Source organism: Salvelinus fontinalis, chromosome 9 (assembly GCF_029448725.1).
Source record: "Salvelinus fontinalis isolate EN_2023a chromosome 9, ASM2944872v1, whole genome shotgun sequence".
In the NCBI taxonomy this organism is placed as follows: Eukaryota; Metazoa; Chordata; class Actinopteri; order Salmoniformes; family Salmonidae; genus Salvelinus; species Salvelinus fontinalis.
Genome location: NC_074673.1, coordinates 14,012,261 through 14,026,600, shown reverse-complemented (window position 1 = coordinate 14,026,600; position 14,340 = coordinate 14,012,261). Strand labels below are relative to the sequence as shown.

The 14,340-nt window shown below is 42.5% G+C and overlaps 1 protein-coding gene across 1 annotated transcript in view; it reads right to left on the bottom strand.

Annotated features, from left to right (window-relative positions):
- Positions 1 to 14,340, bottom strand: part of LOC129862108 (leucine-rich repeat-containing G-protein coupled receptor 5-like) — a 31,108-nt gene that overhangs the window by 5,119 nt on the left and 11,649 nt on the right. Inside the window, exons 2-12 of the mRNA XM_055933462.1 lie at positions 14,034 to 14,105; positions 13,330 to 13,401; positions 13,172 to 13,243; positions 11,066 to 11,281; positions 10,769 to 10,840; positions 6,250 to 6,318; positions 6,088 to 6,159; positions 5,877 to 5,948; positions 5,682 to 5,750; positions 3,929 to 4,000; positions 3,731 to 3,796 (exon numbers count right to left, since the gene is read on the bottom strand). Of these exons, the coding sequence (XP_055789437.1) occupies positions 3,731 to 3,796; positions 3,929 to 4,000; positions 5,682 to 5,750; positions 5,877 to 5,948; positions 6,088 to 6,159; positions 6,250 to 6,318; positions 10,769 to 10,840; positions 11,066 to 11,281; positions 13,172 to 13,243; positions 13,330 to 13,401; positions 14,034 to 14,105 (924 nt within the window). The remainder of the gene's footprint in view (positions 1 to 3,730; positions 3,797 to 3,928; positions 4,001 to 5,681; positions 5,751 to 5,876; positions 5,949 to 6,087; positions 6,160 to 6,249; positions 6,319 to 10,768; positions 10,841 to 11,065; positions 11,282 to 13,171; positions 13,244 to 13,329; positions 13,402 to 14,033; positions 14,106 to 14,340) is intronic.

Below are 14,340 nucleotides of genomic sequence, written 5' to 3'. Positions count from 1 at the left end.
TTCGCGCTTTCAGTTTTGCGCGAATGCAGCCATCCATCCACAGTTTCTGGTTAGTGTAGGTTTTAATAGTCACAGTGGGTACAATATCTCCAATGCACTTCCTTATAAACTCACTCACCGAGTCAGCGTATAGATCGGTGTTGTTCTCTGAGGCTGACCAGAACATATCCCAGTCCACGTGATCAAAACAATCTTGAAGCGTAGATTCCGATTGGTCAGACCAGCGATGAATGGTTGTAGTCACTGGTACATCCTGTTTGAGTTTCTGCCTACAAGACGGTAGGAGCAAGATTGCGTCGTGGTCGGATTTGCCGAAGGGAGGGCGGGGGAGGTTTTTGTATGCATTGCGGAAGTCAGAGTAGCAGTGATCGAGTGTATTACCCCCACGAGTACTACAATTAATCTGCTGATAGAATTTAGGTAGCCTTGTTCTCTAATTTGCTTTGTTAAAATCCCCAGCTACAATAAATGCAATCTCAGGATATATGGTTTCCAGTTTACATAGAGTCCAGTGAAGTTCCTTGAGGGTCATCGTGGTGTCTGCTTGAGGGGGAATGTACACAGCTGTGACGATAACTGACAATTATTCTTTTGGAAGGTAATATGGCCGGCATTTGATTGTGAGGAATTCTAGGTCGGGTGAGCAGAAGGACTTGAGTTCCTGTATGTAGTTATGATTACACCATGAGTCATTAATCCTGAAGCATACACCACCGCCGTTCCCAGAGAGGTGTTTATCTCTGTCGGCGCGATGCATGAAGAAGCCCAGTGGCTGAACCGATTCCCGACAATATATCCAGAGACAGCCATGTTTCCGTGACACAGAGGATGTTATATTCTCTGATGTCTCTCTGGAAGGCTACCCTTGCTTGAATTTCATCTACCTTGTTGTCAAGAGACTGTACATTGGCAAGTACTATACTCGGAAAAGGTGAGCACGTCTATGGAGCCTGACCAGGAGGCCGCTCCATCTGCGGCGCCGTTGTTTTGGGATGGCTTCTGGGATTAGATCCATTGTTCTGGGTGGTGGTCCAAACAGAGGATCTGCTTCGGGAAATTCGTATTCCTGGTCGTAATGTTGGTAAGTTGACGTCGCACTTATAGCCAATAGTTCTTCCCGGCTGTATGTAATAAGACTTAAGATTTCCTGGGGTAACAATGTAAGAAATAATACATAAAAAAAACAAAATACTGTGTAGTTTCCCTAGGATTTGAAGCGAGGTGACCATCTCTGTTGGCGCCATCTTGATCAATCAAACATGACCAAAATTATGTGGACATCTGCTCGTCGAGCATCTCTTCAAAAATCATGAACATTAATATGGAGTTGGTCCCCCCTTTGCTGCACTCTACTGCCTCCACTCTTCTGTGAAGGCTTTCCACTAGATGTTGGAACATTGCTGCGGGGACTTTCTTCCATTCAGCCACGAGCATTAGTGAGGTTGGACACTGATGTAGAGCAATTAGACTTGGCTCGCAATCAGCGTTCCAATTCATCACAAAGGTGTTCGATGGGGTTGAGGTCCGAGTTCTGTGCAGGCCAGTCAAGTTATTTTACACCGATCTCGACAAACCATTTCTGTATGGACCTCGCTTTGTGCACAGGGGCATTGTCATGCCCAAACTGTTGCCACAAATTTGGAAGCACAGAATTGTCTAGAATGTCATTGTATGCTGTTGCGTTTGGCATTCGCCAAACCCAGATTAATCCGTTGGACTGCCAGATGGTGAAGTGTAATTCATCACTCCAGATAACGCATTTCCACTGCTCCAGAGTGCAATGGCGGCGAGCTTAACACCACTCCAGCTGACGCTTGGCATTACGCATGGTGATCTTAAGCTTGTGTGCGACTGCTCGGCCATGGAAACCCATTTCATGAAACTCCTGACGAGCAGTTATTGCGCTGACACTGCTTCCAGATGCAGTTTGGAACTCGTAGTGAGTTTTGCAACTGAGGACAGAGGATTTTTACGTGCTTCAGCACTCGGCAGTCCCGTTGATTGTGGAGGCCAGGTCATCCATGCTTCTACATCTGCATTGCTTGCCGTTTGGGGTTTTACGCTGGGTTTCTGTACAGTACTTTGTGACATCGGCTGATGTAAAAAGGGCTTTATAATTAAATGTGATTGATTGATGCATCACTCTCCTTCTTGGTCAAATTGCCCTTACACAGCCTGGAGGTGGGTTTTGGGTCATTGTCCTGTTGAAAAACAAATGATAGTGCCACTAAGCGCAAACCAACAGGGGTGGCGTATCATTGCCGAATGCTATGGTAGCCATGCTGGTTAAGTGTGCTTTGAATTCTAAATAAATCACTGACTGTGTCACCAGCAAAGCACCATCACACCACCTCCTCCATACTTCACAGTGGGAACCACACATGCGGAGATCCTCCATTCACCTACTCTGCGTCTCACAAAAACATGGCGGTTGGAACCAAAAATCTCAAATTTGGGCTCATCAGACCAATGGATAGATTTCCACCGGTCTAATGTCCATTGCTCGTGTTTCTTGGCCCAAGCAAGTCTCTTCTTATTATTGGTGTACTTTAGTATTGGTTTATTTGCAGCAATTTGACCATGAAGGCCTGATTCACGCAGTCTCCTCTGAACAGTTGATGTTGAGATGTGTCTGTTACTTGAACTGTGAGGCATTTATTTGGGCTGCAATCTGAGGTGCAGTTAACTCTATTTAACTTATCCTCTGCAGCAGAGGTAACTCTGGCTCTTCCTTTCCTGTGGTGGTCATCAGGAGAGACAGTTTCATCATAGCGCTTGATGGTGTTTGCGACTGCACTTGAAGAAACGTAAAAATGTCTTGAAATTTTCCGGATTGACTGACCTTCATGCCTTAAAGTAATGATGGACGGTTGTTTCTCTTTGCTTATTTGAGCTGTTCTTGACATAATATGGACTTGGTATTTTACCATAAAGGGCTATCTTCTGTATATCACCCCTACCTTGTCACAACTCAACTGACTGGCTCAAACGCATTAAGAAGTAAAGAAATTCCACATTAACTTTTAATAAGGCACACCTGTTAATTGAAATGCATTGCAGGTGACTACCTCATGAAGCTGGTTGAGAGAATGACAAGAGTGTGTGTAACCAGTGTGAAATGGCTCACTAGTTAGCGGGGTGTGCGCTAATAGCGTTTCAATCGGTGACGTCACTCGCTCTGAGACCTTGACGTAGTTGTTTCCCATGCTCTGCAAGGGCCGTGGCTTTTGTTGGGGCGAGGAGAGGGACGGAAGCAACACTGTTACATGTGCAAAGCTGTCATCAAAGCAAAGGATGGCTACTTTGAAGAATCTAAAATATCTAATATATTTTGATTTGTTTAATACTTTTTTGGTTACTACATGATTCCATATGTGTTATTTTATAGCTTTGATGCCTTTGATGTCTACAATGTAGAAAATAGTAAAAATACAGAAAAACCCTTGAATGAGTAGGTGTGTCCAAACTTTTGACTGGTACTGAATATAATTTTGCACCCACAATTTCAGACAAAGTCAGGCGCCAATGTCTATGTGTATGTAAAGTGTAAATGGCCCAGGTTACTCACAGAGTTCTGAGTTCAGTCAGCTCTAGGAAAGTGTCTGCTGGGACCTTGTGGATATGGTTTTGATGGAGGTAACTAAATAAAACAACACACATCACAACTGTCCCCTGGATTGTATTTATGGCTGGGTTGAGGACTAACAATAATGGTAACGAAACCACTCACATTTTCTGTATCTTTCTGCATCCACTGAAGCTGGGAAGATGCTGGATCAGGTTATGGGAGAGATCCCTGCAGGTACAGTGTTCATTATTGTTTATTTAAAATGATGTTTAGGATAACACAACATCTAATTTCTAAGATACTGAACCAAGACATATTATAGTATCAAAAGATATTTGGTCAATCAGTATAGGGACTTACAGCTGTATCAGGTTAGGTAACTGGTCACAGAGGGTACCTGGCAGTGATGAGATGTGTGTACCTGTGACAGCTCTGAATAGACAGAGAATTTGGTCATAGAAAGGACAGACTCAAACCACGTTTACATCCACAGTTTTTATGCGAGTAAAGTCATATAGATTTTTTTTTAAATCACAACAGCTGTGATGTAAACAGGACATTTCGGTGTAATTCTATAAATATCTACAGATCTTTTTATGTCTGTAAAATGTATTATGCGGGAAATGGCGGTGGACACGACTTTATGTGCAAATGTTTATATAATAGCCATCACATCAAAGCAAATTTGGAGTCAGGCGATAATATGGTGTGCATAATATAGAATGCCCACTACAACTCGGGTGTCACGTTCCTGACCTGTTTTCCTTGTTTTTTGTATTTGTTTAGTTGGTCAGGGCGTGAGTTGGGGTGGGCATTCTATGTTATGTGTTTCTATGTTGGGTTAAATGTGTTGCCTGATATGGTTCTCAATTAGAGGCAGGTGTTTGACGTTTCCTCTGATTGAGAACCATATTAAGGTAGGCTGTTCTCACTGTTTGTTTGTGGGTGATTGCTCCTGTGTCTGTGTCTGTTGCACCACACGGGACTGTTTAGTTTGTTCGTTCGTTTGGCTAGTCTTTCCTGTTCATGCGTTCTTCGTGTCTATATGTAAGTTCTCAAGTTCAGGTCTGTCTACGTCGTTTGTTGTTTTGTAGTTGGTTTAAGAGTTCTCTTGTTTCGTCTTTCTTTAATAAATTCCATTATGTCTGCATACAACGCTGCGTTTTGGTCCGACCCTTACTCCTCCTCCTCCTCCTCATCTGAGGAGGAGGCATTAGACAGCCGTTACATTGGGAAACCATGCAGTTTATTAGGCTAAAGATTAAATAAGTTAGGATGAACTTGCACAGTGATGAGCTTGACGCTCCTTTCCAATAAATATTGATGGTCTTATCATTTTTGTATTTTTATTTATTGTTTTACTATTTTCAGTTTTTGTTTTCGAGGGTCTTATTCTGGTGACATGATGATCGAAGCTTGACTGCCATTTATCCATAATAATTTCTTCATGTAGACTAGCTAACCCGCACTGTATCTGCGAGCTGTTAGCACACGTGCCAAGACCAGAGTTGGCACATTTGCTATTTAACGCAACAGTTTTTGTGAGAAATGGAAATACATTGAACTTTTTATTTTTATTTGGTACATTAAAACTAAAAGAGATACTTTGGGATTTTGGCAAGGAGGCCCTTTGTCTGCTTCCCAAGAGTCAGATGAACTCATGGATACCATTTTTATGTCCCTGCGTCCAGTATGAAAGAAGTTAGAGGTAGTTTTGTAAGCCAATGCTAACTAGCATTAGCACAATTAATGGAGTCTATTGGTATCTGCTAACATGCTAGTTAACAAGTTCCTTCAAACTGCACGCAAAGACAAAAATGGTATCCACAAGTTCATCTGACCTTGGGGAAGTAGGTAAAGGGCCTCATTGCCAAAATCCAGAAGTAAGTGAAAAAAGTGCATTAAGTGTGCATTACTTCATAACGCACTGGTTTTTATCCGCAACAAGTCCATTTGGTGGAAACTGCACATTTTTTATTTTATGTGGATTCTGGAATATTCGCATGAGAATCTGTCTGCAATTGGATGGAAAACTAGCTAATGTGCTGAATCTGATTCATGGGAGCTGGGGTGTATTCAGTGTATTTAGGGACTTTTGAGGACTGAGACTTACAGTGTTTCCAAACTGTTTGTGCCAGTGAGGTCTGGAAACTCTGTGATATCTGTGGCTCCGTTGAGTGATCTATACAATAACAAAAAAGACGGACAAAAAATGTAAAATCACACCTGCTTAGCTTTCTTCTTCAATTTTCATCTACTTCTTCTCAAAGGAGGTAGGACAGAATGAAGAGGGATAATAGAGACTTACAGCATCCGTAGCGCTGGTAAATGCTGGAAAGCTGATTTGTCTACAAACTGGATGGGATTGTCGTAGAAGTATCTGTTAGAGAGGAAATAGAGCACGATTGTCTGCGGGATCAAAATTACCTCACTCATCGAATCATTGTGAATCGATCATAATGATTAATTACTTTTTCACGATCAACTTCACAACAGGACGTTGACGCAAGAGCACCTACATTGTGATGAGGGACGGGTTTCCCACAAAGGCTTGTTCTGGGACAGATCTGATGTTGTTGCTATGGAAACTCCTTGAGGGCAAATATTTAAGATTTAAGATGAACTGAAAATGTGATTTGTTCTATAAGTGGCAGCACTGGAGTGTAATGAGTTTCACTCACAGCTCTTTGAGGTTAGGGAGGGCTCTGATGGCCGTGGGAAACATGGCAAGGTCGTTGTAGTTCAAATCTCTGAGGGTCGGGGGAAAAATGAACACATTCATTATTACAGTTGTCGGCACTGATACAGTAACTTCCCTTACTCTACTTTCCTGTCAAGAATTCATGGCTGCAGTGAGGTACAGAAAGGTTTCAGACCCTCTGTCTCTGTCCAGAGTTTACACCACTCATATTAGAGCCTCTTTCTCACATGACGCTGCTTCCTGTTTGTCCAAACTAGATGCCGAGGAACCTATAGGTCTATGCTAAGAACTGTCAGGTCTGGATTGGCTCCCAGGCGGAGGGTGAGGAGGATTTACAGTAGTTCACAACCTGCCTGCTCCTTCGTGGGCAGGGGACTATTGTACTGCTAAACATAATTTACACACATCAAGTACAGGGGGGTTTCCTGGAACCATGTGAGGACATGAAGTGCCTTCAGAAAGTATTCATACCTATTGACTTATTCCACATTTTGTTGTCTTACAGCCTGAATTACAATTGAATTGAATAGATTTTTAATATTTTTTATTACCCCATAATGACAAAGGGAAAACATATTTTTTTACATTTTGCAAATCCACATTTTGCAAATGTATTGAAAATGAAATACAGAAATATCTCATTACCATACGTATTCACACCGCTGAGTCAATACTTTGTAGAAGCAGCTTTGGCAGCGATTACAGCTGTGACTCTTTCTGGGTACGTCTCTATGAGCTTTCAACACCTGGATTGTGCAACATTTGCCCATTATTCTTTTAAAAATTCTACAAGCTCTGTCAAATTGGTTGTTGATCATTGCAAGACAATCATTTTCAGGTCTTGTCACACATTTTCAAGTAGATTTAAATCAAAACTAGCTCTGCCACAGGAACATTCACTGTCTTCTTGGTAAGCAACTCCAGTGTAGATTTGCCATTGTGTTTTAGGTTATTGTCCTGTTGAAAGGTGAATTCATCTCCCAGTGTCTGGTGGAAAGCAGACTGAAGCAAGTTTTTCTCTAGGACAATGGTCACCAACCAGTCGACCACAGGGCATTCCTAGTCGATCACCAAATATTTTGAAAAGCCAATGATAAAGGCTTGCGCTCCTTTTGTGTGTGTGTGTGTGTGTGTGTGTGTGTGTGTGTGTTGCGCTGTTGGCGGTATGTGTACTTGATTCAGAAGCCCTGTGCGTCGGTTGCGAACAGTGTTCCCATTTTTAACCGTTTTATTTGTCTGAAAAGACCAATACGGCTACCCGGCGGACCGGGAGGTCTGTGGCTAAATCGAGTACGCCTACTGCACTGGCCAATTGGATTGCTCAAATCACCATGTCTACAGCGTCCACGACCCCGGCCACAACAAAGTTTGATACTGGTCTACTTGAGATTTGATAACTTTAAAAACCATTACCGACCAGAGAGACTGTCAAAGAATACAGCAAAGTGCTTCTGTTTTTATGAGTCAGTTGATGTCTAAGTATTTATTCAGCACTGCCAACACTATTTTTATTCAACACTATTTATTACAAAACATAAAACTCGCTTCAGCCTAGTTCCACTCGCGCTGCGGGTGCAATGAATGAGTAGCCAAGTGTATCAGTTAATTGTATTATTATTAGCAGCTCGTCGTGTCTATTTTAATATCTAGGAATATTTAACTTTCTCTGGTCATAGGAGAACAACATGAACTCCTCTCTCTGGTCAGTCTCACTAGAGGAAAGGAAGGAGAGAGCAGGGACGGTGATGGGAGGACACTCCGCTGCTCTCTCCCTACTTTCGCTGCGACTAATGCCGTGTTCAAAACAACTGGGGGCTCGTAAATCTCCGACTTCTGTGCATTGATGACAACTGGAAACTCGGAAAAATCATTTTGAAGGGTCATCCATCTCAGTCAAGTCGGAAACTCGGGCATCTTTCTAGAGCTCTTACTTTCTCTACCTGAACATCACTGACGTCATGACTTGATCTCGTTCATAGTTCCCAGTTGTCTTAGAAGCACCATGACCATTAGATGCAGGTACTATCAGTTCAGTAAAATATAAAAGCGAATTATTTCAATGTATGCTCAGCTCTGCCTCGCAAGTGCTACACCAACTGATTTGTTATCAAAGCTCCAGTTTTGAAATATAATAATGGTCTGAGAAGAAAAATATTGTCAGGCCAGGCATATAGCCAATATTCTCTGATAAAGTATTAGGTTTACTGCACAAACCACATTCCTACAAAACTGTTTATATTAGGTTAATGTTACATTTTAGTCATGTTAAAAAAAAATGGCTTGCTTTTTGACTGTGAAAGTGATCTTAACTCAGAAAAGGTTGGTGCCTTTATGCTTAGCTCCATTCCGTTTCTTTTTATCCTGAAAAACTCCCCAGTCCTTAACGATTACAAGCATTCCCTTAACATGATGCAACTACCACTATGCTTGAAAATATGGAGAGTGGTACTCAGTAATGTGTTGTGTTGGATTTGCCCCAAACATAACACTTTGTATTCAGCTCAAAAAGTTGCTTTGCCACATTTTTTGCAGTATTACTTTAGTGCCCTGTTGCAAACAGGATGCATGTTTTGGAGTATTTTGTTATTCTGCGCAGGCTTCCTTCTTTTCACTCTGTCATTTAGGTTAGTATTGTGGAGTAACTACAATGTTGTTGATCTATCCTCAGTTTTCTCCTATCACAACCATTAAACTCTGTAACTGTTTTAAAGTCACCCTTGCCTCATGGTGAAATCCCTCAACGAATCTGTGTTTGGAATTCACTGCTCGACTGAGGGACCTTACAGATAATTGTATGTGTGGGGAACAGAGATGAGGTAGTCATTCAAAAATCATGTTAAACACTATTATTGCAAACAGAGTCCATGCAACTTATTATGTGACCTTTTAAGCACATTTTTACACCTGAACTTATTTAGGCTTGTCATAACAAAGGGGTTGAATACTTATTGACGCAAGACATGTCAGCTTTTTATTTTTAATTAATTTGTCCAAATTTAAATGTAAACCATTTTAAATGCATGCTGTAACACAACAAAATGTGGATAAAGTCAAGGGGTATGAATACTTTCTGAAGTCACTGGGGGAGACGAAAATAACTACAAACAAAATATTGCAACAGAATAGCAGTCTGGCTCTCATGTACTGTACATTACAGTCATTATAGAGTCGGTGGTACAGTATTTACTTCAGTTGACTCATACAGGGATCATCTCATGTGTGCACAGACCGCAAGTGGTTCTGTGTTATAAGGCTGCAATAATGGGCCAATCTAGCAATATTTCAGATCTCAGCCTGATGCATTTAAAGCAGCGCCCCCCCCCCCCCCCCCCCCCCCCGCATTGTAAATACAGTAGTCAGTACTGTAAATATAGTGCAAATACATATCATGTTTTAGATGTTTGCCTTTTTGATAGTGGTAACTTGTGAACTACTGCTGTATCTTCCAACATGACTCTCTGTTTTCTTTGGTCAGTAGTATAATGGGGGTTGTTAGTGTACAGTACTGGTAGCCTGGATGTTGTTTGGCTATTACCCTGCTAACACTGAGGAAACATGTGCTGCTAGATTCAGGGTAATTGGTAGAGTGCTGCATCATGCGGCCACACACTGAGGTTCACCAAATCGTTGAGTGATCGTTTGAACTGCAGTGGTGGCCGTCTTGTAAAAAAAGCAAATTCAGAGTTCTGTTCTGGCATGCAAATCCATAGCCTGGGTGCCTGAGTGTCTAGCCTGGGTACCTTAGTGTCTAGCCTGTGTACCTGAGTGTCTAGCCTGGGTACCTCAGTGTCTAGCCTGGGTACCTTAGTGTCTAACCTGGGTACCTGAGTGTCTAGCCTGTGTACCTCAGTGTCTAGCCTGGGTACCTGAGTGTCTAACCTGGGTACCTGAGTGTCTAGCCTGTGTACCTCAGTGTCTAGCCTGGGTACCTGAGTGTCTAGCCTGGGTACCTGAGTGTCTAGCCTGGGTACCTGAGTGTCTAGCCTGGGTACCTCAGTGTCTAGCCTGGGTACCTCAGTGTCTAGCCTGGGTACCTGAGTGTCTAGCCTGGGTACCTGAGTGTCTAGCCTGGGTACCTGAGTGTCTAACCTGGGTACCTGAGTGTCTAGCCTGTGTACCTCAGTGTCTAGCCTGGGTACCTGAGTGTCTAGCCTGGGTACCTGAGTGTCTAGACTGGGTACCTGAGTGTCTAGCCTGGGTACCTCAGTGTCTAGCCTGGGTACCTCAGTGTCTAGCCTGGGTACCTGAGTGTCTATGCGTTCAACAACAAAACGTTGACTGAAGCAAAGAGAGACTGGCACCCAGACTTGCATAAACATATGATGATGCGTAGTGATGCGTGTCATCTTGAATCAAATAATTAATTAGTAGGTTATTAGTTCATTAGCTTTTTATAATCTAATATCTCAGTAAATACCTGGTCATTTCTATACCGTAAGAAATTGTGTCATTCAAGTCATAAGGTGATGAAGGTACATTTGAGGTATAGGTGAACTCACAGAGTCTCCAGGCTGAGAAGCCCATCAAAACACCTATCACCCAACGACTGGATCTGGTTGTTATGGAGGTGCCTAGGAAGAGATGCATGGAAAGATATCAAAAAAGTGTGAAGACCCAATAACGTCCTGCAGGGTTCTACACATTGGTAGAAAGGAAGTAGGTATGCATAGGAGCAAAAGAGAGAAAAGGTAGAAAAGAAAGAGCATTGAAAGACGGAGAGAGCAAGGCTGGCCCTTAAACAACAAAAACAAATGATATAACAACCAACCGTTGGTCAATCCAACCATGCTACTCACAGGACCACCAGACTGGTGAGATTGGCGAACGCGTGGTCTGGGATGTGGGTGATGCTGTTGAGGGCCAGGGTCACTGCCTGCAGGGTTGGCAGGATGGCCAGGGCATGGACAGGCACCTCCGTTAGGGTATTATCATCCAGCCACAGGTGGCGTAAGGACGCCAGGCCCCTAAAGGAGCTCTCAGGAACACTGGCAATTTGGTTGGCATCCAACCGCCTGACAGAGAGAGAGGGAGAGTGACACCGACAGTGTCCCATTCAGTCAGATTTTCCTTGAAAATACAGTAATCAATTACATTCAAAGTGCATTTGAAAGAATTCTCAAGTTATTTCTTTGGAGCGGACATGTTTATTCATTAACATTTATCTGTTCATTTAGATTAACTTCACAAACAAATTCATGCACCATCTACTTCTTCTATAAATACATGCTTTTACATGGAGCATGCATGTCCAGTAAATGAATGTAAAACATTTATATTGAAAGGTAGAAAATAAAGTTGTTTGGAAAACACAAAATAAATGTAGACCTTGTGCTTTAATTCATTTCTCATATTAAACAGCATCTCCAAGCTGCTTTTTATTCCAGAGAGACATCCTCGATCAGGGAGGTCTGTGCATTCTTTGGGTGCATGGTAGTAATTTCTGGTGTTGACATTCGCTGTAGGGACTTAGCTGTCTGACAAAGGGTCCTGGCACCACCACAAGCAGACAGCTTACTTGTGGTCGTCCTTTGTCTGTCTGTCTAACGTGTGAACTTCAGATTGGTATGTCTAAACAACATGGATAGCTGTTTACTCCGGCCAGAGCGTTCAAACACGAGCCTGATTGAGATGTGGAGGACAGAGGATCAGGTAAACATGTTTATGGATGCCTCAGGGCTCAGTGTAACAACTGTTCATTTTGTAAGAGGATAATGACGGAGTGAGTTTCGTGTGGGTGTGGGGCGGCAGGTAGCCTAGCGGTTAAGAGCATTAGGCCAGTGACCGAAAGGTCGGTGGTTCGAATCCCCGAGCCAACTAGGTGAAAAATCTGTCAATGTGCCCTTGATCTTAAGGGCTTAACCCTAGTCGCTCTGGATAAGAGCATCTGCTAAAATGTGTGTGTGGCTATAATCCATTAGACTTTTCGTGGTTCTATATGATTTCGATTATAACATATTAAAGCTACTGAACTTTCAATATTAAGTGTAACAGAAGGTCGGTGTGTATGTGTGTGGCAGAGAGAAAAACATTCCCACATTACCAACATTGTGCCATGTTTACAAATGACATGGACAATTACATGTGTGGCTCTTTGAGTGACCTTAACCACAAATGTTTTTCTTGAATGTTGCATTGTGTTTCCTGCCTCTGGAGAATAATACTTCCCAACAGTGAGAGCATAAACAAAACATATGAAATTAACCTGAAAATTCAGCTTAGCGTCAAATAAGGTCTGTCTATCGTCAGTGACTGTCAGAATTCCTAAATACAAGGAGTCCCTTTTTTCAGATGGAATGACACACAATAAGCTATTGGCGAAGGCTAAGACTGTTGACAGATGTACCAAGACTATAGAGTTAAAGGACAGTTTTAGCATAGGCAGCGCCATTGAGGACAATTTTAAGTCGTCAACTGGGTGGGACATCCTATGGGTTAAGGAACGATCACATAATTCCACCCAGGTCACCAGGAGGGATCAGCCAATGAATTAAACTCATGAGGAAACATTCCATAATGGCAGGTGGTAAAAAATGGCTTTATACCTGTTCAAACAACATACTCTACGTGGCAGTGTGCACCTTTTCAGTTTGTTTGCAAACTCATAGAAGTAGTAGAAGAAAATGGACTACTTAAAAATGGAGATGGCCTCAATGGCGCTGCCCGTGCTCTCACAGACAATGATGCGATGTCTATCCAATGTCTATGGTCAAGACTCAATATGGAGGCATTTCTCTCCTCCTCTCCTTCCTCTATTCCCTGCTCAGCTCCTTCTCGAACTGCGCTGCAGAGGGGCTATATTCAGGTGGACATCATACAGAGAAAACTAACTGGGTCTTGAATTAGCTAGTGTCATCTTGTAGCTTATGAATAGTGCATGTGTTCAGTTGTTCAGATATACTCACAGAGACTGTAGGTTCTTCAGGTTCTCAAGAGCCTTGCTGGGAACCTGCTTCAGGTGATTGTTCTGTAGCATTCTGTTCAGAAAGACAGAAGGTATTAATTCAAAAAGATGCAGGTTTTTAGAAATGGATCATGTATGAGCTAGTAATGTATGACTTACAGTACTTTGAGATTGAAGAGGCCAGAGAAAGCCCCTTCAGGGATGTCTGTTAGGTCGTTTCCTGCTAGTCGTCTGCAGGGTGAGAAGCAGACAAAAGATACAAATGATGATATGGGTGTGGGAAATACACGTGCACACACACTCATACACACTGTACTGCATTACAGATTATTATTTTTTAACAACTGAATTTCCACTGATTCACCCGGCACCAGTTTATTTCATTAATAAGCCAACCAGGCACCATAAACTGTAACCTGAACCTGTTGTTGCTGAATTTCAATTTCCTGACTCCCTTTCAACAGCTCCGACAAAAAGCTGTTTCATACATGGGCAAGTAAAGAGAATGGAGTCTAATATTAACATCATTACTGCTTCTGGCTCCCGGCCCATTCTGTTAGCACATCTATCGAGCCACATTGATTCTTCTGTTTTGTGTTTGTCTCTCACCCCATATTTACTGTCTGGTTCATACTACATGTAGACTAGAGAGGGGGTTTTCAGCAGTGAGCAGACACTAACTCTGGGTTTTTTACTTGGGGATTTATTACAGACAATTTGGGTACCCGTGTAATACTCTTCAGCATTCAGCATCAGACCAGAGAAATTTTCCAACAGAGAAATCTAATCTCCAGGAAGGACAAAGCTTATACTCTCAAACTCCTACTAAAGAGGGGTGCCATCTGTCCTAGACTAATACTCACAGCTCTTGGAGGAAGTGTAGGTTGGAGAGGGCTCTGTTGGGCAGAAGGGTGAGGTTGTTCATACTCAAATCACTGATGGAGGAACACAGAACAGTAGCAGTTTGTTAGCATGACATGGGTGTGTTAGCGCCACAACTGGGCTCTCCAGCTGTCCATTTCACACATAGTAAAAGCCGTCGTACTTACTGACTGATATGGTAAGACTGAAGGGGGGAGACATACAGAAAGCATTAGGATACCCCACCATATACATCATTCTCAAAACCCTTATTGATGAAGGATTCTTGATCTGAAATTCAACAGCACT